The sequence below is a fragment of the Pipistrellus kuhlii genome, unplaced genomic scaffold (assembly GCF_014108245.1).
Source record: "Pipistrellus kuhlii isolate mPipKuh1 unplaced genomic scaffold, mPipKuh1.p scaffold_m20_p_2, whole genome shotgun sequence".
Lineage (NCBI taxonomy): Eukaryota > Metazoa > Chordata > Mammalia > Chiroptera > Vespertilionidae > Pipistrellus > Pipistrellus kuhlii.
Window position 1 is genome coordinate 149,402,556 of NW_023425515.1, and position 24,889 is coordinate 149,427,444.

The 24,889-nt window shown below is 38.5% G+C and overlaps 1 protein-coding gene across 7 annotated transcripts in view; it reads left to right on the plus strand.

Moving 5' to 3' along the window:
• WLS (Wnt ligand secretion mediator) overlaps positions 1 to 24,889 on the plus strand; it is a 102,632-nt gene that overhangs the window by 26,136 nt on the left and 51,607 nt on the right. For 5 of the 7 annotated variants that reach the window (XM_036445016.2, XM_045584483.1, XM_036445017.2 and 2 more), the window contains exon 2: positions 15,286 to 15,558. The exons of the other annotated variants lie outside the window; for them this stretch is intronic. In XM_036445016.2, coding sequence (XP_036300909.1) covers positions 15,286 to 15,558 — 273 coding nt within the window. The remainder of the gene's footprint in view (positions 1 to 15,285; positions 15,559 to 24,889) is intronic. 7 annotated transcript variants of the gene reach the window in all.

A 24,889-nucleotide genomic window follows, 5' to 3' on the forward strand; every position in this document is an offset into this window, starting at 1 on the left:
GAATTGATGAATATTATGAATTGATTAGCAAATTTTGTCAATGATCTTTTAGGTCAGTGTATGCCTGACTTTCATTTCTTCCGAATAGTAATAGACAGCTTTGTAGAGCCTATTTCTATCATTCTGAAAAACAGAGGCTGGATGTGCTCCACATTATTTCACTGTATTGGAATGTCTTTGTGTTGTGTTATACTGTGAATGCATGGGACATCGGCTGGAAGCTGGAATGGATTTTTTTTTTTAAATCCCTAAACATTTTCTTTGTGATTGGATTAGAGTCACTTCCCATAGTGCATATTATGGAGGTATATTTCTTCATGCTGAATACATCAGTAAGAAATTTTACGGTTGGCTGGGGTTTGCCCTTGCTTTTTGGAACAGTTCAGTAATCTCACCAGTTAGTGGAAGATAGAAAACACCCAAAGCACATTCTGACCACGGTAGAGTGGGATGATTAAGGTCTTTTCCTCTAATAGATACGAAAATGCAAGGAAAATGAGGGAAGAAGGAGCCTAGACAGATGAACAAGGCTTGGCAGCCTCTATTCTTGGCATACAAATTGACCCTGTTAGGAACAAATATTTTTGAATCATGTAAGAATGATTTTTGCCATAATATAGAGTGTATTACTTCCCTCTATAGTCATGCAATTCTAAGTTAGATGTAACAGTTACAATACTGCTTTTACATTTGAAAACACTGGGCTCCAAGTTTGGTGGCATAATTTGCCTGGTTGGTGGCATGTCCTGCAGGCCTGATTCCTGAGATAATTCCACCAAGATTCTTCTCCTCAAGTTTGCACTAGTTCAGGAATAGCAGACTGATTTGTGGCCCAGAGTGAAGGTCTAATTGTGTGAAGAGGGCTCCTAGAATATTGATGATGAAGAAGGCACTGACAGCTGTTCTTCCACCCTCATCCAGTACTCAGGTGTCCTCTGTACTTTTTTTTTTTCCCATTAAATTTTTACTGTTGAAAGTATTATGTATGCTCCCCATCACCCCCATTAATCCCTTTTAGCCCACCCCCACCCCCTGCCTCAGGCCTTCGCCACCCTATTGTCTGTGTCCATAGGTTATGCATATTAGTTCTTTATATGCAATACAAGTGGGTGGGTGGGTAGGTGGATAGTCTCTTTCCACCTACCCACCTACCCACCCACCCACCTCCACCTTCCCTCCAAGATTCCATCCCCTGCACTTTTTGCACCACCCAGTGTTACCAGCAGGAGCACCTTTATTCACCCAGTTTTGGGCAGCTCATTGTCTTCAACTGGTCTGGTTAACTTTGGACTATCAGATTGTATCGATCTAAGAATTCCTTCCTTAGAACTTGCAACATTGGGACAACCTAGAATAAATCTAATTTCTCTTCCAATTCTTAACCACTCACATATGTGACCTTATATCTGTAACCTGCTCTCCTCAATGCAAACCCAGCTCTTTTCTTTAACAAGCCACATATCTCCAGCTACTACGTATTCTACCTGTGACATGTCCTATCACTCCTTTTTCTTTGATTCCTCTTCTCGAAAATGGCATTACTATCCATCTGCTGTTGGTACAGGAAACTTGGGAATATTCTTGACTCCTCTTTCTCACTCATATCTGACATGAATCAATAGGGCCTGCAAATTCTTCTTCCTAAATAAGAAACTCCATGTATTGAGACTTTTGATTCCTAGGCTATGCCCCACAGATCCTTTAACACCAGAAGCCTTCCATTGCTTTTCTCTACTATAATAGTTCTTTCAGAACTTTCGTATGCAACTCATTGGGCCAGAGAGAAAAACTTATTTAGAGCTGCTGGGTAAATAGAACATACATGCAACAGAAGGTTCCTCTGCCCAGGTTTCTGTCTGAGCCTGTTTTGTAAATTTGATCTCAAAAGTAGGTTTGATGCCTTTAGAATGGGTGTTTGCTTTTCTCTCTGCTATGAATTGGTTTAAGATAGTAATGAAATTGCCAGTTTTCCCTTCTGGGTGTTCTTAAGAATAAAGGTTTCATCATAAAATCTTCATTTATGCAGCCACTCATTATATACACTGAAGGCTAAGAAATAAACATTTTTTTCTTATTTTATTTCTGTCATACAGGCCTTGATTCCCTCAGGGCAGTGCTGGAATAGGATAAATAATTTTTAAATTCTACCTGTGAGAACCTCAGTTTCCAGGAAGTAGGCTAAAGAGTAGTTATCTAGACATGCTCCCACATTTTAATATTAGCTGTAAACACTCTTGGCAAAAATTTTAAAATATTACCATGTTTTTGCTTGCCTGTTGTCTGTCTCCTACACATTTTTTTGATGTGTAAATGTACTTTTTAAATTTTTTTTTACTGTGGATTGAGATGGTATTCAGAAGATATCATTTTGATCCTCAAAACTCAGTATTCATTGTATATGTAGGTTGACACAGATCTGCAAGAACCATCATAAATGGAAGTGAGCCTCAACTGGGGCACATGTGTAACATTGGGGGGTTGGTATCAAGAAGGGGCGTGGCTTTGTCCCACACTGAAATGCCAGTCTTCATTATACTTTGATGTAGGCAGGCCATGGGTCAAATTCACTATGGCACTTTTTTTATAGTACCTTATATGTTTGATAAAAGTCAGTAAATATTTGATAAGGAAACAAAAAGCAAATAAATGTTTGATATAAGTTAATTTCCTAACAAATAATTTAATGTGCTTATTATGACATAATATAAATTATTCAATTGAGGTTTGGAAGATCTGCATGTTCAAATCTCTATGTTTAGCGCCATAAAGAGGAAGAAGAACTGGAGCTTATAATTTTGTGTGCTTCAGAAGCTATGTTTGTAAATAAAGTAGAATCCTATATAATAAAAGGCTAATATACTGCCGAAACCGGTTTGGCTCAATGTATAGAGCGTCAGCTTGGGGACCAGGTTCGATTCCGGTCAAGGGCATGTACCTTGGTTGCGGGCATATCCCCAGTGGGGGGTGTGCAAGAGGCAGCTGATCGATGACTCTCTCTCATTGATGTTTCTAACTCTCTATTTCTCTCCCTCTCTGTACAAAATCAATAAAATATATTAAATCAACTGAACAGCAGAACGACCAGTTGTTATGATGTGCACTGACCACCAGGGGGCAAACACTCAATGCAGGAGCTGCCCCCTGGTGGTCAGTGTGCTCCCTCAGGGGGAGTGCTGCCCAGGCAGAAGCGGGGCTCATGGCTGGCGAGCACAGTAGTGGCGGCTGGCGGCGGGAGCCTCTCCCACCTCTGTGGCAGTGCAAAAGACCCCTGGGGATGTCCACCTGCTGGCTTAGACCTGTTCCCCTCAGGCCTAAGCCAGCAAGCGGACATCCCCTGAGGGGTCCTGGACTGTGAGAGGACACAGGCTGGGCTGAGGACATCCCCCCACACACCCAGAGCACGAATATTGTGCACCAGGCCTCTAGTGCTATAATAAAAACCTAGAATAGGGAATATTGGCATTAGTGGAAATAAGGATAATTTGTTACTGAAAGGAAACTGGTGAAGGCTTGAGATGCTGGCACATTATAGGCATTTAACAAATTGAGTGAATGAAGGAAGTGGGACCTAAACTAGAACCCAGAGCTGATTAAAATATTTAACAATTACCTAGCAGTCTTAATTTTATTTTAGTGATTTAAAAAACCTAATACATTCTAAAAATGTAACCATTGAAACTATAGTTTACCCTCTACCTCCAATTGGACTCTACCTCTAATTCTAGAGAAGTTGAAATTATAAGGTCTTGCCTTTTCTTTGAAAAATCAAGTAAGGGGATATGATTATCCCTGGCATTTCTGAAATTCCAGGTAAAATTATTAACGAGCCTTGCTTGACCTTAACTTCAACTTGCACTTTCTAACACTAAATTGTTGGCCCTTCATAGTGCCTTGTACTTTTGTCTGAAATGTGTCAGATATATGGAGAAATATTAATCAATATTAACCAATTTGCATGAAGCTCTTTCTTAGAGTCTTATGATCTCCATTCCTTAGTAACCTACATGTATGAATAGAAGACTCTATCATTTTGGTGTCACTGAGGAATGCTGACTTAGTTCAGGCTCTTATCTATTCAGTTACTTCCCGAATGTTTCCTTGAATGGAGACCTCGCCCTTTCCTGAGCCTAATTGTGCCATTGTTTGCCTAGGCAATTTATCAGTGAATTCTTTCCTTAGGTTGCTCTGACGTTACTTTACCTCCCACTGGGAATCTTGGCACTTATTCTGCTCACAGATCTGCCATAGACGCTTCCATGCAGGTCTGTCATATGTTCCTGGGTCAAGTATTCTCATCTAAGTTAACTTCCCAGACTGCCAGTCCAGAATGTGAAATCATAACCAGAAACCCAATAAATGGTGGGAGAGTAGCCATTAGTTTCAAATGAGTCCAGTGCATTTTGGGGAGCCTATGTTATTCCACCACCTCTTTCTGGAACTCTGGGAGAACCCTGGCACTGACTGAGTCTCGAGAGAAGCTATCCTGGAGGGGCCCTTGGTGTGGAGCCCAGCCCAGAGCTGGGTAGTGCCCTGTCTGTGGAGGTTCAGTAAGTTCCCCATGGCACCCAGTCTTCCTCACCCAACCTCTGCTCTATTCCTTACCTCTTAGGTAATTGGAGAGAGAGAATAAAGAAACGAGCTGCCGAAACTGGTTTGGCTCAGTGGATAGAGCTTCAGCCTGCGGACTGAAGAGTCCCGGGTTCGATTCCGGTCAAGGGCATGTACCATGGTTGCAGGCACACCCCCAGTAGGGGGCGTGCAAGAGGCAGCTGATCGATGACTCTCTCTCATCAATGTTTCTAACTATCTCTCTCCCTTCCTCTCTGTAAAAAGTAAATTAATTACATATATATATATATATATATATATATATATATATATTTATTTATATATATATATGCCAATATTAAAACAAAAATTGTCCCGCATCCCACGGTGTTTTAAAAAAGTCCCTATCGGGATTTAAAAAAATAAATAAATTAAAAAAATAAAATAAAATAAACGAGCTATTGAGAAACAGTGTGGTGTGGTGGAAGGAGCACTGGATAGCCAGTCAGTCTGGGGTGGTAGTTCTCACTCTGCCACTTGCTGGTGGGACAAAAACCACCCATTTTCAGTATGTGCCTTGGAGCGGTGTCCTAATGACTGTACCTGTTTACTGAGGATTAGATGGTGCAGGTGTGTGAGATGCTTTGTAAACTGTCATGTGTGATCAGCATAGTTAAGAACTGTATTTATTATTAACATTGATTATATTGATAAAGGTAGAGGTCTGTAATTTATAAATAATAAATACCTGATAAGAATTATAAATCATGAATGTGCGAAATGTATAGAGTGGAATGAGTACGTCAGAACAAAGCCGCTGTTGCTTCTAGAAAAATGTGGGGGTTTCTTACACCTAAAATGTTAAGACAAAAGTGTGCCCAGCTTGCTCACAGAATAAGAGCCAGTTGTCCGCCTCTCTGCCACCCCTCTCCCCACAGCCCTGCCAGGACAGCTTTGGGCCTCTCCGAGGGCTCAGACATTTCCCACAGCAGAGCTGGCCTGCCCTCCATGCTGGCTTTATGAAAGATCATAGCCGAGGCAGTAAATTATAAGGTGCTGTAATTCACTTCCCATAGGTGGTCTTGGCCGCGTTCCACCGCCTTTTGGCTGAAAGGTGGCTGATTTTGAAGCCCTGGCAGAGAGTCAGAAATTCAGCCCAGACGACCGGTTTGCCAAGCAATGAGCAAGAGCATCAACAGATGAGCCATTTGGTTTTTCCGGGGAAGTCTTTTGTGTTCACTTCACGTGTATTTCACATTTGCTGTTTGGGTGTTTGGGGAGTGATGGGGAAACAGTAATCGTAGTTATTTTTCAGGGAGAGTGGTTAGAGTTAGTGATGTGATGTGACGCCCTTTCCTCAGATCTCTTAGTTTCTCGTTGCCTACCGAAGGGGAGGACCCGTTTTGTAATCCGAATTCAGAATTCAGTGTTGCTCCCCCAATTAGCACGCCTGATGGTTGGCAGATTCGATGTGCTATGTCTCTGGCAGGACCCTTCCTGTGCGTTTTATTATTTTTTCCTAAAGAGGAAGAAACTGGCACCAATCTTTCGAGCCTAAAGTAATGCCGTGTTTACCACAGCATTTCAAATACTATGTAAGAGTCTGGCTCAGTGTCCCAGAGCACTCTCATTTTTTTCCCTTTTGGTTCCAAGTCTCCTCCGTTCCACGGGATCTAAGCCAGGCAAGGAATGGGAGCCAAGCGGTGCTGCCTGTCTGCCCTGTCGATTCTGACAAATACAGAGTCATTCTTCTATTCTCCAAAGCTGCGACATCTCTGGCTCCAACACAATTGGGGTTGCAGGCCAAGCAGCTTAAAATCCTCATCAGCCTTCGACATACACATATAAAAATTTTCAATATTTTCAAAGTCAGAATAAATTCTACAGTGTTTGCTACAATTTCTGAGCCTTTGCCGTCAAAAAGTTTTATGTCGTTTTTTTTCACAAGTTTATGTGGTAGGGGACTTTTTAAATAAGTGCTTGACATTTGTTCGTATGACATAAATTATTTTGCATTCAATTGGGCTATGTGGTGTGTGTGTGTGTGTGTGTGTGTGTGTGTGTGTGTGTTTTCATAGTCGTAGTTTAGTGTAGTGGAATGTTCTGCCGTGTTAAAAAAATTTAGCTTTCCTAGAACAGATGTTAGCATAATTAACTACTTACCGAAAATTGCTGGCAGGAATGGATTGCATTATACTTAGCGCACCCATTACACACACCAGGGCACGGCTGGGATCACTCCGAAAGCCACTTCTCCAGGTCTTGGCCCTGCAGACAGACCCACGTTCTGTCCTCCAGTAATTGAGATGGAATTGTGAAATAATACTTCACTTAGTAATCTAGTAAGATTTAATTGGCATGGTGGAAATAGAGGAGAATTTTATCTTCAGAGTCAGTGGCAAAGGGAGTGTGAGGGTCGTCTGACCATTATATCTTCAGAGCAGTTTCAGTCAAGGAATTAACAGACTTGACAAGTCAGTTAATTCTGAAGCACTAAGTCTGTTGAACACAAGTGTTACACTTTCCAGCTGGAAATTTTGAAGCAGTCATTATAGTGAGACATCCTAAAACTTAGTAGACACATGCTGTGGCAGGTAATAAGGAATCCTTTTGGGAACTGGCCTGGAGGGAAAGGCAAACTGAATTGGCTGGAGGGATGGCTAGTTGTCTAAAACCTCACAAGTCAAGGAAATAATATGGTCTGGCTACATCAGTTGTACAGTATATCCCACGTGTTTCCTTTGAACTAGAATTAGAGTAGGAGGTTTTTTTGAGCTTAAGAAAGACAGGCAGAATCTCTGTGGGAACTCACATTAACACATTCAAAAACTAATGTCTAAATTTAGTTGAAGAGTCTTTTATGCTAAATTAGTGCCTTGGGGGGAACTTTGAATAAATAATTGTAGTTGTATAAATAACAGGAATCCATCTGGTCTCCTCAGTTTCTGCCACCCACGTTCCTCTTTCCTTCTCCTTCCCCTCCTTGAGGCACATCAAAAAGCCTTAGTAAGCCCTGGAATTCTCCAAGAGCTAAATGCCCAGTACATTTCCTATAAGTTCTCATTGAGGCAAACATAGATATGCAGATAGGCAAAGATTAAAACCAAGTTGAATACAGGAGTCCCCCTTTACCCATGGTTTTAGTTACCCACAGTCAACCATGATCCAAAAATCTTACATGGAAAAATCTTACATGGAAATAAACAATTTCTAAGTTTTAAATTGTCCACTGTCCTGAGTAGCTTGATGAAATCTTGTATGGTCCTGCTCCATCCTGCCTGGGACATGAATCATCTCTTTATCCAGCTTATCCACACTGTATATGCCACCCGGTCAGTTGTCAGTAGCCAGGCTCAGTGGTCAGATGGCCTGTCTCAATAACACAGTGCTTGTGTTCATATAACCCTTATTTTACTTAAAATGGTCCCAAAGCACAAGAATAGTAATGCTAGCCATTCAGATATGCCAAATAGGGCGGTTTTGGGCATCCACCTCCAGGGGTCTTATACTGTATCTCCTGTGGATAGGAGAGAATAACTGTATACAATCTTATAAATACCATTCATAGTCAGGTAGTAGAAGTTTTCTCTGAGTTACAAAGTGAAGTGAATATTGAGTCACTTAGCTTTATAGTTCAGGTGAAAGTTGTGGGGGCTTACATTGTCCAACTCTTGCTTTTGTTCTCTAATTTTGTAGATATATACATAGGCCATGTAAGTCTTAGCCCCAAACAATAATTCTATCTTTTAAAATTAGCCTCAATTCTTTAAAAAAAAAAAAAAAAAAGTCTAACATTCACTTTTTAGTAACCCCAAGACCTTTAAGGAATGCAGTAGAGGAAACTATTTTAAATACAGATTAATAATTTAGGCATTCATGCTTTTTCAGGTCCAGAGATCATGATTGAAGTTTTTATACTGAGACTAGGGTTTAAGAGTTAAATCAGCCTCCCTCTTGAGTCCGTAGCAAAATGAATCTGCTAGTACGTGGTAGGCAAACTGCGGCTCGCGAGCCACATGCGGCTCTTTGGCCCCTTGAGTGTGGCTCTTCCACAAAATACCACGGCCTGGGTGAGTCTATTTTGAAGAAGTGGTGTTAGAAAAAGTTTAAGTTTAAAAAATTTGGCTCTCAAAAGAAGTTTCAATCATTGTACTGTTGATATTTGGCTCTGTTGACTAATGAGTTTGCCGACCAATGTGCTAGCAATTGCAGGATGATTATTAATGCTCATAAACGTGTTATCTTTTTAACTGGTCTGGTCTCTACATTTCTTCTCCTTGTAGTCCAAAGCAGATTAATCTTTATCATTTTTGTTACAAAGCAGACATTCTTTTTGTTATTCAGGTGAAGGATGTTATCTGACAATCTAGATTTCAAAGGCTCTTTGGAGGCCCAGTTGCTGGAATAAGAGATTGAGCCTCTCCATTCCCTCCCACCGCCCACTCTTCTTCTCCACTTTCTAGGAAAGCTCATGTCTGGCCTTGTGAAAACTTTCCTAAGGACAGAGAGAAAGGTGTCTTAAGAGGAAAGATCCCTCATCTAAAAATTCTTCAGATATCTGTTTATTATTTCTTCTTCATATTGCTCTATAGACTGTAGCAGAGACTGTTGGGAGCAGAACCCAAGCTCCCTGGTAGAACTATGGCACTGGTTAGAGAAAGCAAAGAGCTGAAACCAAGTTAGGGTGATGCTGCATCTTCACCTGTTAAGTGATTTTTAAATAAAAAAAATTTAGTGCTCAAACAGAACATACTGTGATTTCCTAGGTCAGTGGTCGGCAAACTCGTTAGTCAACAGAGCCAAATATCAACAGTAGAACCATTGAAGTTTCTTTTGAGAGCCAAATTTTTTAAACTTAAACTTCTTCTATCACCACTTCTTCAAAATAGACTCGCCCAGGCTGTGGTATTTTGTGTAAGAACCACACTCAAGAGCCGCAGTTTGCTGACCCTGGTCCTTGGTATCATACCTATGATGGAGTACATGGTCTTCTTCAGAACCTTCCCCATTTGGCCGTCACCCTTTCTCTCCTGCCTAACAAATACCTGCTCTCTTTCAAGGATAAGTACAAACCTTAAGTCCCAAGCCTTCTGCAAGCAGCTTCCCCACCCCCAACCCCTTTCCCACTGATGCATCCTATACAAACCTCTAGCAGAACAAGTTTCAATCAGGATGTGTTTATCTGCCAACTTCTCAGCCTCCCACACCAGACTGTGAGCAACTCGGGGTCTGGGACTCTTATTGTCTCTATCCTTACTTAGCACAGTGCTCACATAATAATAATGCCCCTAGATAATTGCTAAAGGAGTCTTTTTCACTTGAATAAAGCAAAGAAGTAAGTAGTCTGTGTTGACCTAAATGAAGACCATGTGTCATGTCACAGACTGTTTTAATTTTAACTTTTCTAGGAGGCAACCAAGTCTTGCATCTCTGTCCAACTCTTTAATTATAGGTTCTGGAAGGAGTAGGGGCTAATGATTTTGATATTGACTCAACTTTGAGCATGATAGCGGTAGTGGTTGGCTAGATAGTAATTTGTAAACTGGACTGCCATTTGAGATGCCATAACAGGAAGCTGACTGGAGTCAATGAATATTCTTCCAAAAGAAGTATGAGTTTAGTCATTGTTCACTTACATTTTTACTCATGGTTACACTGTGATGAGGAATGGAATTTTTGCCTCATTTTCAAGAATTCAATTTCCCTACCTCCCAAATATCTGACTGTTCAGTTATTTTCATGTCATGTCAGGATAAATGTAGTATTCATCACAATTATAATTACTTTTTCCTGTAATTGTTTGTTTTTCTGTCTGTTTTTCCCATTATCTCTACATTTGACATGGCTAGTGTCTATTAGGTTCACTTCACTCCCTAACAGTGCCTAGTGCATAGTAGGTACTCAAGACATATTTGGTGAATGTAGTATGAGTCTTAGTGATGTGCATAATTGAGAGGCCACTGAATTTTTAAAGGCTTCAAATTGTGTTTGTGCAGATTTTCACAACCTTGCATTCGAAGTCTAATTGATTTCATATAATTTTAAAATTAAATATCCTATAGTATCACATTTCACAGTTTTTGTGCTATAGTAGAGAGGTGGAGGTCAAAAATTCTGTGTACCGATACAGATAAGGAAAGAAAAAAAAAAAGTCCTATGTTTGACATAGTAAAGAGAACTGAACTCAAATGGGCCGAGTTTTCAATGAAGTAGCTAGTGGTTTTATGACTTCTGGGCACACTCTAAATGCTGTTTTACCTACCAGAAGTTAATCCATCCACAGTGCCTAGGCATCTTCATTTTTGGCCAGATTGCTCTGTCCATTAAGTTGTACTGATGTAGAGGTAAGTTTTGGCCCACTTTTTTCAAGTAAATGCTACGGGTAGATAGAGGGGACATTTATAAAGTCTGCTGAGGCAGCTGGGTGGTATTGCATTACTATCCTAGGACTACCTAGGAGTGGTTATTTTTAGCTGTCACCCGAGTAAACATGACTCAGTTTGTTGACCTGAATCCATCCAGCCCCTTCTTAAATAAACACAGTCTATTAATCCCTAGAACCACACTGTTTCTAAGTAAGGTCTTCATTGCATATTACCTGTTAGTTGACTGTAGCTTCTTCAGAGGCTGTAGGTAATTTCAACTTCTTCATTTCACTCTGTTCCCTTACAATAAAATCCATCACACTTAAAAAACATTAATGACAAATCAAACTTCTTTTAATTTTAGACACTGCTTTGTAATTCATGCAGTCACAATTTTGGCTACAATTTAATGAAACTACTGAAGGCAACCAGCCTTTAGGTATAACCTTTATTTTTTAGTTTACTTTGATAGGTTTTCTGCATAAAGAAACATCTGGGAGTAGGATGTTGTCCTGATGTATAAATACATTACTGGGGAAACATTTCTTGTCCACTTATGAATATCAGAGTTTCTATTTACTTTCCCCAACAATTCAAGTATTTTGCCTTTTGAGCACTACTAGAAACATTGAAAATATTAAATTGTCTTCAGGTTTTAAGTTAGGCAAAGGTATTTGAGTCCAGAGGACTAATTTATTCAAGGAAAATGTTTGTGATTCTCATAGTGTAGCCGGAGATGCATTTGAGATTTCTCCCAAGTTCGTTGTCATGACCTTTATGAAAATATTAGTATTCCTGGGATTTTTTTTCTTTATGCAAGAAACACTAGACTAATGAAAGCATGAAAATGATTCAGGCTGCTATAAAGGCAGGCGTTCACTGTGTCCATTAAAAATGCAGCCTTTGTGCCCATAAAGTGCTCAGCTTCTCTGTTATTAAGTTTGGAATGTGGTTTTGGAGCTTAGCTGAGGAACTCAGCTAGTTATTTTTCATTTTGGTCCAAGGAGGGAAAGGCTTGTTTTTCAAAAAAAAAAAAAAAAAAAAAAAAAGGGAAAAAGGTTAGGTTCATTTTGGAAGAATAGAAGTTTTAAAATGTAGTCACTATTTTTTGCCGCAAATAGTCAGTTTGAGCATGTTAGCTAAAAATAGAATTCGTGACTTTTGTCTCCCTGTTTATTTCTCCAACCACATTAAAAAGAGTTCAGTTAAATGTTCCATATGGTCTTTTTAATGTCAGTGGGCTATTTAGCTGAGTCAGGATAACCACAATTTGATTGATTCATATTTCTAATAATAAGCCAGATGTCTGATTACAGATGAATTAGGGGCAAAATGTCTTTGTGATACAGTTTTGAGTTTTAAAGAAAAACTGCCCTGGCATGGATTAGTGGTGACTCCAGGCTGCAGTGTTCAGCATTCTACATTGAAGGACTTTTAGCTAGAGCTTAGTAGTGCTGGGTTTTCAGGTACTTTTCATTAGGCATTGTCACACTTTCTGCAAACAACATGTTACCACTCAAAACTTAGGATAGATATTTAGGTACAGAATAATGTGTATCTGAGCATTAGAGGTAGAGAACATATTAATAACACAAACTTTGCCTCCTATGTGACTTTCCTCTTGCTTTCCATAATTCTCCCTTAAATAAGAGATGATTTCTGCTGGTAACAGGTCTGAAAGAAGAGTATACTGAATATATTTACAGAATTAATCATAGGTAAACCATGCACATAAAACATAATTTACATAATGTTTTTCATTCACCACTAACTTTAGGAGAACATTTTTATAAATTGATTTTAAAAAAGATAGTATACTGGCAAAATCCACATGAGGAAAACTATGAAAGAGATGTCAAAATGAACTCCAGTTAATGGAGAAGCAGTCATTGTTTTTGCAAGGAAACACTAAATGTTGGGAAAGGATGCTTATTCTGTTCATTTTCATTTATAGACTTAAGGTAATTTCAATGAAAACCCCAGCAATAGGATATGCATTTGAAATGGACTGGAAAGAGTGGATTTACTCCGTCAGATACTGTTACATACCATCAAAACAGTGCTGTGTTGGGCCGAAGCCGGTTTGGCTCAGTGGAAGAGCGTCGGCCTGGGGACTGAAGGGTCCCGGGTTCGATTCCGGTCAAGGGCATGTACATTGGTTGCGGGCACATCCCCAGTGGGGGAGGGTGCTGGAGGCAGCTGGTCAATGTTTCTCTCTCATCGACGTTTCTAACTCTCTATCCCTCTCAATTCCTCTCTGTGTAAAATCAATAAAATATATTAAAAACAAAACAAAACAGTGCTTTGTTGGGCCATGACTTTACCATCCAATACATGAAACAGAGCAGATTGTCCAGAAAGATCTATTGTTATACTTAAGATGAAATTAAGTCATAAGTCAATGAAAGTCTATACAGTAAAGAATAATGTCAATATTAAAAATAATAATAAATCTAGAACCTCACCTCACCTTTTATATTAAAACAAATTTCAGAAGAATCAACTATTTAAATATTTAAAAAAAGAAAATTTTTAAAAATAACTAGAAGTTAATAAAGGAGACTGTTTTTTAGAACTTGGAGGTAAAGAAAGTTTCTGTAAGGAAAAAAGCATAGGAAAAAACAAATGAAAAGAGATTCCATATAAAATTTGGATCATCTCTATATTGAAATATAGACAGCAGATGCAAATGTTAAGATAAATTAGAAACAAAAAAAATATCAGGCAAAGAATTATTCTTATTTATAGACAGCCTTTACAAACTAAGGGGTGTGTAAGTAAGTTCAATTTGGCATATCATGTAATTATTTTGTAACTGCTAGTTGAAAATGTTTAATTATGGAGAAATTATTTATAATATAATAAGTAATATTAGTTTTATACCTTTTATATACTCAAACACTGTTCTTAGTACTTTTCATGCTAACTTGTTTCATGACTTAGAGAGGTAGGTACTATTATTATTGCCATTGAAGAGCTGATAAAACTAATAATACACAGACCAGTTTAGTAATATCACCCAAAACTTCCCTAGTGTGACTTAGTGGTGACACGATGAGAATGAGAGAGCTAGGATTTCACATCAGGCAAGTGGGCTCCAGAGCTGGTATTATTTACCACTGTGCTGCTCTGCTTCTCGAAGTGAGTGAGAAGGAAAAGCTACAAAACTATGTATGGCATGATCCCAGTTTGTAAATTTGTTGTTGTTAATATTAGTATGTATTTAAAGGTCATACAATTTAATTTGTGTATAAATTTTTTATAATTATACACTCATTGAAAAGAAAGGTAGTATTTTGGTATTTTCTAAAAATGGTTACATTCCAGTGGGATTTTGGGTAAATGTTGGTTCAAACTTGAAAATTTCTATATTTTTAAAATCTCTATTGTAATCAGTTTATAATCACAAAATAGTGTTTTTTCAATGTTACATTGTTCAAATGTGATGTTCTCTCTTAAAATGCATGGGTTATATTTTGTATACGTTTGAAATGTCAATGTTTGAGTTCTCATCCTTTGAAAGGTACACTCTTAAGTGGGGACCTGAGGTTAGCATAGTTCTTTCTCTCAGTCAAAAGTAGTTTTGGTCCTAGCTGGTTTGGCTCAGTTAGATAGAGCCTTGGCCTCCGGACTGAAGGGTCTCAGGTTCGATTCTAGTCAAGGGCACATGCCCGGGTTGTGGGCTCAATCCCCAGTAAGGGGCGTGCAGGAGGCAGCAGATCAATGATTCTCATCATTGATGTTTCTATATCTCTCTCCCTTTCCCTTTTTCTCTGAAATAAATAAATAAATATATATATATATATATATATATATATATATATATATATATATATATGAATGAAGCAGTTTTGTAAAATTTTAGAGTTAAGAATCTTAGAAACCACCATCTTGTTTCCCAGATGAGGGTCCTGAAGCCACTATAGATTTAATCAGCTTCCCCAAGATGAACTGAGAGGAAGTGCTTTAAGCAGGTTTCAGACCCAGGTCTTCTGACTTGAGACACTGGTCTATGAAGCCCCAGAGCTCTGAAGTTCACAGGCAGGTGGGGACTGAAGCACTGAGCATTTTCACTTTGGAGTGAGGAGGTAACTGAACCAAACGATTACAAATACATTCTTTTAATAAATACCAGTGGTGGAAAACACACTGGGTAGCCCCCTGGGGAAACATTATGTCACTTATAGAGGTCAATGAGGATTCTCACCAAGATTTGGGAGATCCATAGGTATTACTGATCCCAAATTATAGAAGGCAGTACTAAAAAAAAAAAAAAAAAAAATAGAAGGAAGAGGGTAGTGAAAAGAATGTTAGCCAGAAAAGAGCACTCAGTGGATGATTTTTCTAAAATAATAAAACATTTTCTTTTCAGCTCCAGGACCCACCACGGCTGTGTCCTACTTGTCAGTGAAATGTGTGGATGTTCGTAAAAACCATCACAAGACAAAATGGTTTGTGCCCTGGGGACCCAACCACTGCCACAAAATCCGAGACATCGATGAAGCGATTCCAAAGGAAATAGGAGCCAATGACATTGTGTTTTCTGTCCACATTCCTCTCCCCTTCATGGAGATGAGTCCTTGGTTCCAGTTCATGCTGTTTATCCTGCAGCTGGACATTGCATTCAAGCTAAACAACCAAATCAGTAAGTGCACCGTCCTTCTTCCTTTCTGATCTTGGGGAATTTCTCTCTTCAGGTTCTTTCAGAGAACAGTAAAATGATAATATTAATAGCAGACAATTATCAACCCACCAGTTCCTAGAGGTAGGTCTTTTATTTCATCTTACAGTTAAAAAAAACATGGGCACCAGTGAGGTTGCCTAAGGTTTCAGAAGGCTGGAGAGTGGATTCGAATTCAGGCATCCCTGCCCTACCCCCCAAGCTGCGTTAACTCTCCAGGCAGTGGGAAGTGTTCCCTCTTCCCTTGCCTGGTCTAATGATTAAATTGACATAAGACATATTAACAGGAGAAAAATTAATTTCATATGTATGGGAGCCCTAAAGATATGAGGCGGAAGGGCAAGTTGGAAAATCGAAGCTTAATATGCCATACTGAGCTGAGGAATGAGAGGTCTAGAGCTGCACAGGGCAGGAGGATAGGGTAATTCTCAGGATGATGAGAAAGCAGATGTTTGGAAATTAGAAGTATGCCCTGCTATGCAGGTAAGTCTTTCAGATAAAAAGTTATCTCTGAATAAGCTTTCTTTCTGTGCTAGACCCACTCATTATTTAAATTATTTTAGGCAGTTAAGAGAGTGGTAAAATTTTTTTCTTGAATTTGCTAGGTCTCGATGGCCTTCAGATCAAAATAATCCACATGCCAAATGGCCCATTCACCCCTTCACTTCTGTCGTGCCACAAGGGAGTTCACCCCACTTCAGTGCGTAGAGGATTTCTGAAAGGTCCCATGTTTCAAATGTTTTTCCCTCCCACTGGGCTTTGAGTGAAGCCATTGCCTTAGAAATAAATATCTGTCAAAATGGGAACATCAATTCTTGAGCACCCATTTTTCCATTAACCTGGGTTATATTTTTGAGCTTAGTAGTGAATCAAGACTCTGAGCACATGGGGAGGAAGAGATCATTGGGTGATTTCTGGGAAGGAGATCCACGTGTCACATCTGGGGGTATTGTAGGGAATCCTAAGTTGAGAAGGAAAAAAGCATTTTTTACTGACATGGGATCAGGGGTGAGAAAGAGAAAGAATGTTGAAAATAGTTCTGCATTAGTCCTTCCAATAAATTAAAGCATTTTTTCTAATTGTAATTTTCCTATATAAACAATAATCTTAATATTCAGTCATATTAATTTTCTCTGTTTAGAAGTTGAAATAATGTATGTATCTGATTGACACCTTATCAAAGGAGTTATGCTGAGATACTTTTCCATAATATAGACTTTCCCCTTCCCATTCATTTGCTCTTTTACCCATTGCTTCTAAATGTTTTTGAGTGCTCACTACCACAAGGCAGTGTACTGATGGCTGGACATGCAGATACAGATGAAGACTATCCTTTAAGCGTAAATGACAAGGAAATAACCAATCATTACAGTATGGTGTGATAGACACTCTGGTTTCTCTTTAGATTGCATAAATATTTTACCTTTTACAGTATGGTGTGATAGGTGCTATGACTAAGATATGCCCAGGAGACTGAGGAGCATAAAGAAAAGGTTTTAGAGCAAGGAAAGGAAAGGCTGCCTTGGTGTGTGTGTGTGTGTGTGTGTGTGTGTGTGTGTGTGCACGCGCACACACACATAGATATTTGAGGTGAGTATTAAAGAGTGAAAACCCTGACAAGGAGTTGGGGGTGAGGATGGGGACAAATAGGAGAACAGTATAATTAGAAGGAAGTAGGAACAGTTAATATGAAGATGTAGATTTGAACAACTGCTGGAAGCATTCAAGTGGTATTTTCCTTGCCCCATTCTCTTGTATATAGACTTATTGATTGGTTTTATACCACATTTATTTGTTCACTCATTCAGACTTTAAGGCCCACACCTGTGTTAAGCAATGGGTACCGAGGATATAAGACTGAACAAAAAAGGTGTCCTTGTAAGGGATTAGGGAAGATGGTGGTTGGGAAACCTACCAAAGAGAAACATATATGCTATAATGAGAGGAAAAAGCAATATTGTGATATATAAGGAACAAATATTTGGTCATTCAGATGACCCAAAAATACTTCTCATACATTTAGTCTTTGTCCACAGTTCCTGGCTCACAGCCCCACCCCCATCCCCAAAACCTTGGAATTTCTAGTAATAAAGACATTGGGAGCATCTGTTGTTATATTTGGCCTCTTGTTCTTGGATTTTAAAAATGCTTCAGAGTCATGGAATGTGTGTCTTGTGATCCATAACAAGCCTCTTTCGACCACCACCACTGGGCTTATGTTAAAGAGGTGACTTTTAGAAAACACCTAAGTCAGGGGCAGGTTGCCAAGGAAACTAACCATAAATAAAGGATTGAAACTTTCATTCACACACAAACACACACACCGTTTCTGGGGAGGAAAGAGAGGTTGAAGGTAGAATCAATCTCCAATGGCCAGTGATTTCATCAGCTATGGCTATGTAATGGAGCCTCTACAAAAATCCAGAAGGAGGGGCTTTGGAGAGCTTACAGGTTGGGGAACTGGAACACTTCCACATGCAGAACCCCACGTTCCACAAGGATAGAAGCTCCTTTGAGATCTTGCCCAATTGTTTCTCTTAATCTGGCTATTGAGTCATGTCGTTTGAAATAAATCTGCAATCTAGTGAGCTCTGTGAGCTGTTCTAGCAAATTAATTGAACACAATGAGGTGGTTGTGGGAACCTCTGATTTTCAGCCAGTCCCTCAGAAGCCACAGGCGACAATCTGGGCTTATGATTGTCATCTGTAGTGGAGGGCTGTTCTTGTGGAACTAAGCCCTTTAATCTGTGGAATCTGATGCTATCTCCAGGTAGTGTCAGAATTGAGTTCAGTGATAGGATACCTTGCTGGTATTCAAGAATTATTGGAGTGTGGAGATCACCCGCCCCCCCCCACACACACACACACACTCCACATATCCTCTCCACTCACACACCCTGCATACTCTCTACACACACATCCTAATTGGTGGTCAGGACCTATTACTTATATAATTTAATAACTTTACAGATCAATTACTTCCCAGCAAATATTAATCCTAAACATCAAAAATGCCTATGTTGGTGATGGTTTGATAAAATATTTCTTTCTATATATAATTGAAGTATGAATGTATGTATTCAGGTTCCAAGATATATTTTATCCTCATGTAGAAAAAGATTTTACTAAAGATTTTTATCTTTAAAAAATCCTTAAATTTCTTATAATATGAGGTCCTGCACTTAATAAAGGCACCCTGAAAGGTTGACAAGATAGACAACTAAAGGTTCTGTCAGCAGATGTATAAAATAGCTAAAATCATAGAACCTCAAGAAAACCAGATTTAAAGAAATACTTTTTTTTTTAAGCAGGAGCAGTGAGTAGAGGCTATTAACTTTAATATGAGAGGGTTACATATTGGGTTTTGGGGGATATTTTATCTCTTAAATGTATCCTCTATATTTTTGTTTACGGACAATGAAGACAAAGATTTTAAGAGTGATGGTGAGTCTTTGCTCACCGACATAGATATATACATACATGTATTTTAATTATAACAATATTTGTAAGACATGATCGATTTTGCTCTGACTTTTATATTAGGAATGCATGAGATTGCATGTCCACTTTTTATATTTTATCATTGTTTGGATGTCTTTCTGACAGCAATAAATGGTGAACAAGATCCTATTATATGTGGATGGCTTCCTATTTATCAAAGATTCAGCTGTAACAATATTATCTCCAATGTAAGGAAAAGTCAGGAACAATCCTATTTTTTCTTTAAGCTTTCCTAGGCAGCCCATGAAATAAATTTCAAATTTCAAGTATAAAAGATTTATCATTTGGACTGTGAAAAAGAGAGAGAGACAGAGTGTTTATTTAAAGGGTCTTTGAATAGATACAATAATCTGAGGGCTCTATGTTTTAAATAACTTTCAATTTTTTGGGTTAAATGTTTATTTCCTTTAAGCTTTTTAATTTAAGGATTTTGGTTAGGATTTGAGATCTTGATAAACCTTTAGAAACTAGAAAAGTATTGACTTACTATTTAAAAGCTAGTCATTGTTTAATCAATTTTAAGATATTATCAGGCTGTTCCTTTGGAAGGAAAATGATGACATTAAAAGGTAATTCATAGTGATAAAAATGGTTAAGAGATTGTGTATATTATATTTAGTAATTGGGAAAGAAGATATCCCACATATATTATGCAAAAAAGTAACCCACATTTGAAAAAGTAATTTTAAACAGAACTTCTACTTTTCACCTTTTAAATATAAACATTTTTAACACCTACAATTGTCATTTGATGATAAGTATGAAAAGTATTAGCCAGTTCAACTTTTAAATGGTGATAATTTTAAAATCATAGTCTACAAAGATCCAGGGAAGAAAGGCCAATTGACAAAAATCTAGACTTAGATACTTAGAAATGGGAGTAATTGATCTTTCAGCAAATACCGGTTACAAATTCTGAGCAGACCTATTGTGGAAATCTATGATTGGGTCAGTGATGGCTTTTTTCTGAACATTTTAGAGGCATGGATTTAACCGGTTTGTGGTGTTTCTGAAGAATTGTAAGGGACATAGATTTCAGTTTTACTCCAAAGAGTTAGGATATGGAGGGAGAGTGAGTAGACTATAAAGGGTGTCAGAAAAAATGTCAGCCTAAACATCTGACATCTGGATGTATGTTAATCACTGGTTATCTATGTGATGGGCTTAGATTTTTCTGTAACATCAAATTCTGACTTGAAAATAAATATCCTCTAGAGTGGGTGTATCTCATTCATTTTAAAGTGTAATTCTAGTCACTCACTCAATTTATGTGTATGTTTGTGAAATATAGGCTTAGGTTCACTAACAAGGTGCTCACTTGTAATGGAATGTTCCTTTACTGATTATAACTGCAAGTCACATACTTACATAACTTCAGACTCTCCATGGGACTCCTTTTGAGGAACTTGGGTGCAGAGATCAAAGACGTTTGTGGGTTTTTTTTTTGACATGTCTTAACACAGCTTTCAAATCTACAGACTGTTGAAATAGAAATACTGAGATTCATTGGCAGAAAGCCTCAAGATGGATTGCTGTGTTGAGTAGTAAATCTCAGATTTTCAGAGGTCTAAAAATCCCTTAGGCTGAAGAAATACTATAAATGGTATGCAGTAGGGAAAGCCAGGGTGTCTGTTCTCTTCTTAGGTAATGAAGTTGTTTTGCCTTGAGCTCTGTGCTGAAACTCTACAGATGAATATTAAGTCTAACTGCTTGTTTCATTATTGCAAATGACTACATAAAACGATGGAATTGCATATTTCTTTATGAGTGATTTTTCTTTTCTCAGACTGAAAAGTTGCTGTAGATTTTATTTCTAATAAAAAAATAATTAGGATGATATCATTCAAGTTAGATGGCTGAGTGTCCTGGGAGGAAATTGCCAAACTTTTTATGAAGTGGTTGTGCTCTCCCATTTGTGTCCCTCTTATGGGATTAGGTAGATACTTCATGAAAACAATGAAAATAAAGGAACAATCTGTTAACTGTAAAAATAAACTGTCAGATTACCCAAAAGTATCAGGGGCGAAATACAGAAGGAAGAAAGTCAGGGAGTCCTTTTGTGAACAAATTGTTGGCCATCAGCAAGAGTCATGGTTCCTAATTGGTTTTCACATATTTCTTGGGAAGCATCCACAAAGAGAGCTGAATGGGGCAGCAGATTCCATACAGCACCAGACTACAACTGCTATGATGGAACAGGCCACTGGTAATATGGTATTCGCATGACTGGAATTTCATGCTTCATCAGATAATCCTCTTTAACAAAATATGTTGAAGCAACTACTGAGAAAAAGACTCCCACCATCCCACTCCCCATAAACAGAGACCTTTGATTCATGACCCTGCTATTATTTCTCTTTATAAGAAGGACATTTCTAATTAAATATTTTTCTTCATAGGCTAGAATCACCAAGATTTTCAAAGTTACATTTTAAGTGTCTTTACCTACCTCAGTCAGAGTTAGGAGATTTAAAAAAAAGTGGGGTTGTGGTGGTGGACAAAGGGAGGTTGTCAGTATTCAAGAAGGGTTAAAGTGACTAGGCCTCTTTCTTTAGGAATCATGTGTCCCCTTCAAATGAAGGCTAGACCTTAGAATTTACTAGTATAGTTAGTCTTACCTACTGACTTGGAATGGAAAGAAACGAGAATCATGGGAGAACACTATATTTTCATGATTAACCCAGAGTAGTGAAGATTAGGTACTTTGTGTTTTTTCACGCTCATTTATGAATATCTTTCCCTTTAAGGGAATCTTCAGGCATAACTTTGGAACTAATCATTATGAGCATGTTTATATTGTCAGGAATATGGGAATCTTTGGCTTTGTTTTATTTTGATGTGATGATTTGTAAGCCCTTCACTTGGACAATATCATTATACAGCTGTCTGGATCTCTCTGTCTAGTTTGATGGTGTTGCATTGTATTTCCAAATTTAAAAATCCAAATGAGGAACAGAATTGGGCTCCTCCAGAACTTTCCCAAGATTTTTATTATTATTAATGTTTTTAATATCCCGCCCCTCCTACCTCCTTCCAGTTGTCCATTGGCTTACTGGTCAATTTAACATTGAAAAGTAGATCATATTGGCTTGATCTCTAGTCTTAACAAAACACTCATCTTTGGTGCTGAATAATTTGCAGTAATAGTTACTAAGCATTGATTGTGTAACTCTGAGCACTGAGCACTGGAGGCAACGGTAGAGTACTGCTGGTCTAATAATCTTCAAACAGGCGTCTGTGGGTAGATTCCAAGTCCCAAGTGAGCCCCCCTGATAACGCTGTGTAAAATTTTAGTTGTATAAACTTGTATGACTTTTGGGAGTTAGAGGGTTTGGGTTAGGGTTAGGGTTCTGACTTGAAAATAAATTCAATAATAAGGCAGAAAAGACATATTCATTGGACAATTATTTTAGGAAGCAATCTAGACAAGAGTAATTAAAAAACCAGAACCTCTTCTTCTGGCTTTTGTCAGGTTTCCAAATAGATGCTTGACTTCCAAATGTTAAAAACTGGTCCTTTAATTTACCAGACGAAGAAACTTTACAACCAGTGATACTTGCCCACTGTAGCACAGCTGGCTGGAGACATAGCAGAATCTTCCTGTTGTATCTCAACCATTTAGGTAGGCGGATGGTACATAGCAACAAGTATACTACGCTGTACAGGTCAGTGAGCCTTCTACCAAATAGAGGCCTCTAATTTTTGGTCAGAAGTTGCTCTGGTCTTTCTAAAATGGTGTATTTTTATATATTTTTTTAAAATCTGCCAATCTGTAGTTAGTTCAGGGATTGCAGTGTAATCTCAAACCTAGACTAGGAGGTAGGCAGGTCCTGTTTATAGTACCACAGCTGCAGATCACCCACATGTCTCATTTCCTGCTTTGAGTTTAGAATATAAATGGGGAGATTCTCTTTGCATCCATAATAAGTATATTCTGGTTACTAAAATAAAAGCCTGGTGACATCAATGAGAAATGTGAACAGCAAAACAGCCAGCAGCAGAAGATTCCTAGATGGGGCCTCCAGTATATAGAAGGTGTTTTTGTATTTTTACCTCCTTTTCTAACTTTGTGTTTTCTTATTATTATTTAAATGCAGCTAGCCATCACATAGCTAATGTGAGGTTATTTTATGGGGAATTATACTTTTATTGTGAGTAACCTTAGGAAATATGAAGTAAAATTATTTCCTAGATTGTATTTTCCAAAGCAAAAGAAAGTTAGATGGGGAAGAAAAATCCTTTATTAAACAAAGCTGAATTCTATCCTCAAAAGCTCCAGGGACTCTATGTTGAAAAAACAACCACCCATTTCTTTCAACATCTACTTACTGTCTACACACTGATGCCAGAAATGGTTTCAGTTCCTCTTTGGCCTTAGTAAACTGATGTTAATAGTAGAGGCAGTAGAAATTCTTTAAAGGAAGAAGAAGTTCTGGTTTTTTAATCACTCTTGTCTAGATTGTTTCCATAATAATTGTCCAATAATATATCTTTTCTGCCTTACTGGTTATTCATACTATTACCACAAAGGAAAGCTCACACCTAACCTGACAAGCAAAATTATGTTTTCTTTAAAAGTAAGTTTTGGGGGAAATTGAAAATATTTAAATTTAATCTTTGAAAACAGTTGCTGTCACATAGAAACGAGTTCTAATAATTGGAGTTGTTCAGCAATGAAAAGGCTCAGTCTTTAAGTAGTGAGCACCTTGTTACAGGTAGTAATCAAGCAGAAGCTGTTTTTGGGGGGTGGTCATGATGATGATGGCCACAGTAATAGCTTGCCTGGATGGAGAGAGAGAAGGATGAGTGGAGAGAGAGACAGAGAGAAAGAGATGGACAAACAGAGAGAAAGAGAAACATCAATTGATCACCTCCCATACACATCTCAACCAGGGATCAAACCCACAATCTGGGTATGTGCCCTAACTGGGAATTGAACCCATGACATTTGGGTGAATGGGACAACACCCCAACCTACTGAGCCACACTAGCTAGGGCTTCCAGGTACTTTTGTACAAGAGCTGTTGGTTGTTGTCTTTGCTTCCAGCCATTTGCTTTTTCCTCACACCATTTTCTTACAGAACTTACCTATCTCCTCTCCCTCAAAAGTGAGCTTCTACCATTCCTACTGAATGAGCAGCTGGCCACTGGACCAGCCCTCTAACCTCAGATGATTGGGTTAGGATGGGCCCTTGATCCAAGGGGGAATAATCAGATTCCTCTCTCTCTTTTTCTCAGGAATTGGGGTTCATTGTTTCTAGACCCCCCTTCTTCATTAGCACTTAAATTGAGAAGTCTTGAAGGCTATCTGGGCAGCCATCACTCACCACCTACACGGAGAAGCAGAAGAAGTTGGTTAAAACCAGATGCAAAAAGAAAGTGGAGATGAAGGAAATGGGGTGTACCGTATTTTTCGGACCATAAGACGCTCCAGACCATAAGACGCACCAGTTTTTAGAGAAGGGAAATGAAGAAAAAATAGTGTCCTAAAATATTTTATGTGCATTAAAACCCAACATCACAGTCATAAACACATGTAATCAACCCTGTAAAGTAAACAGCAGCATTTAGAACCATTTTAGAGCCGGGCAAGCACACAGAGACCACACAGAGCCGGGCAAGTAAAAAAAACTTTTTTTTAAAAGTATATGTGTAGGCTATATTTGGACCATAAGACGCAGGGACTTTTTCCCCCCACTTCTGGGGGGGAAAAGTTAGTGCGTCTTATGGTCCGAAAAATACGGTAACTATGATCGACTACAAGTGATAACTTTCTTCTTGGCAGATTTCTCTT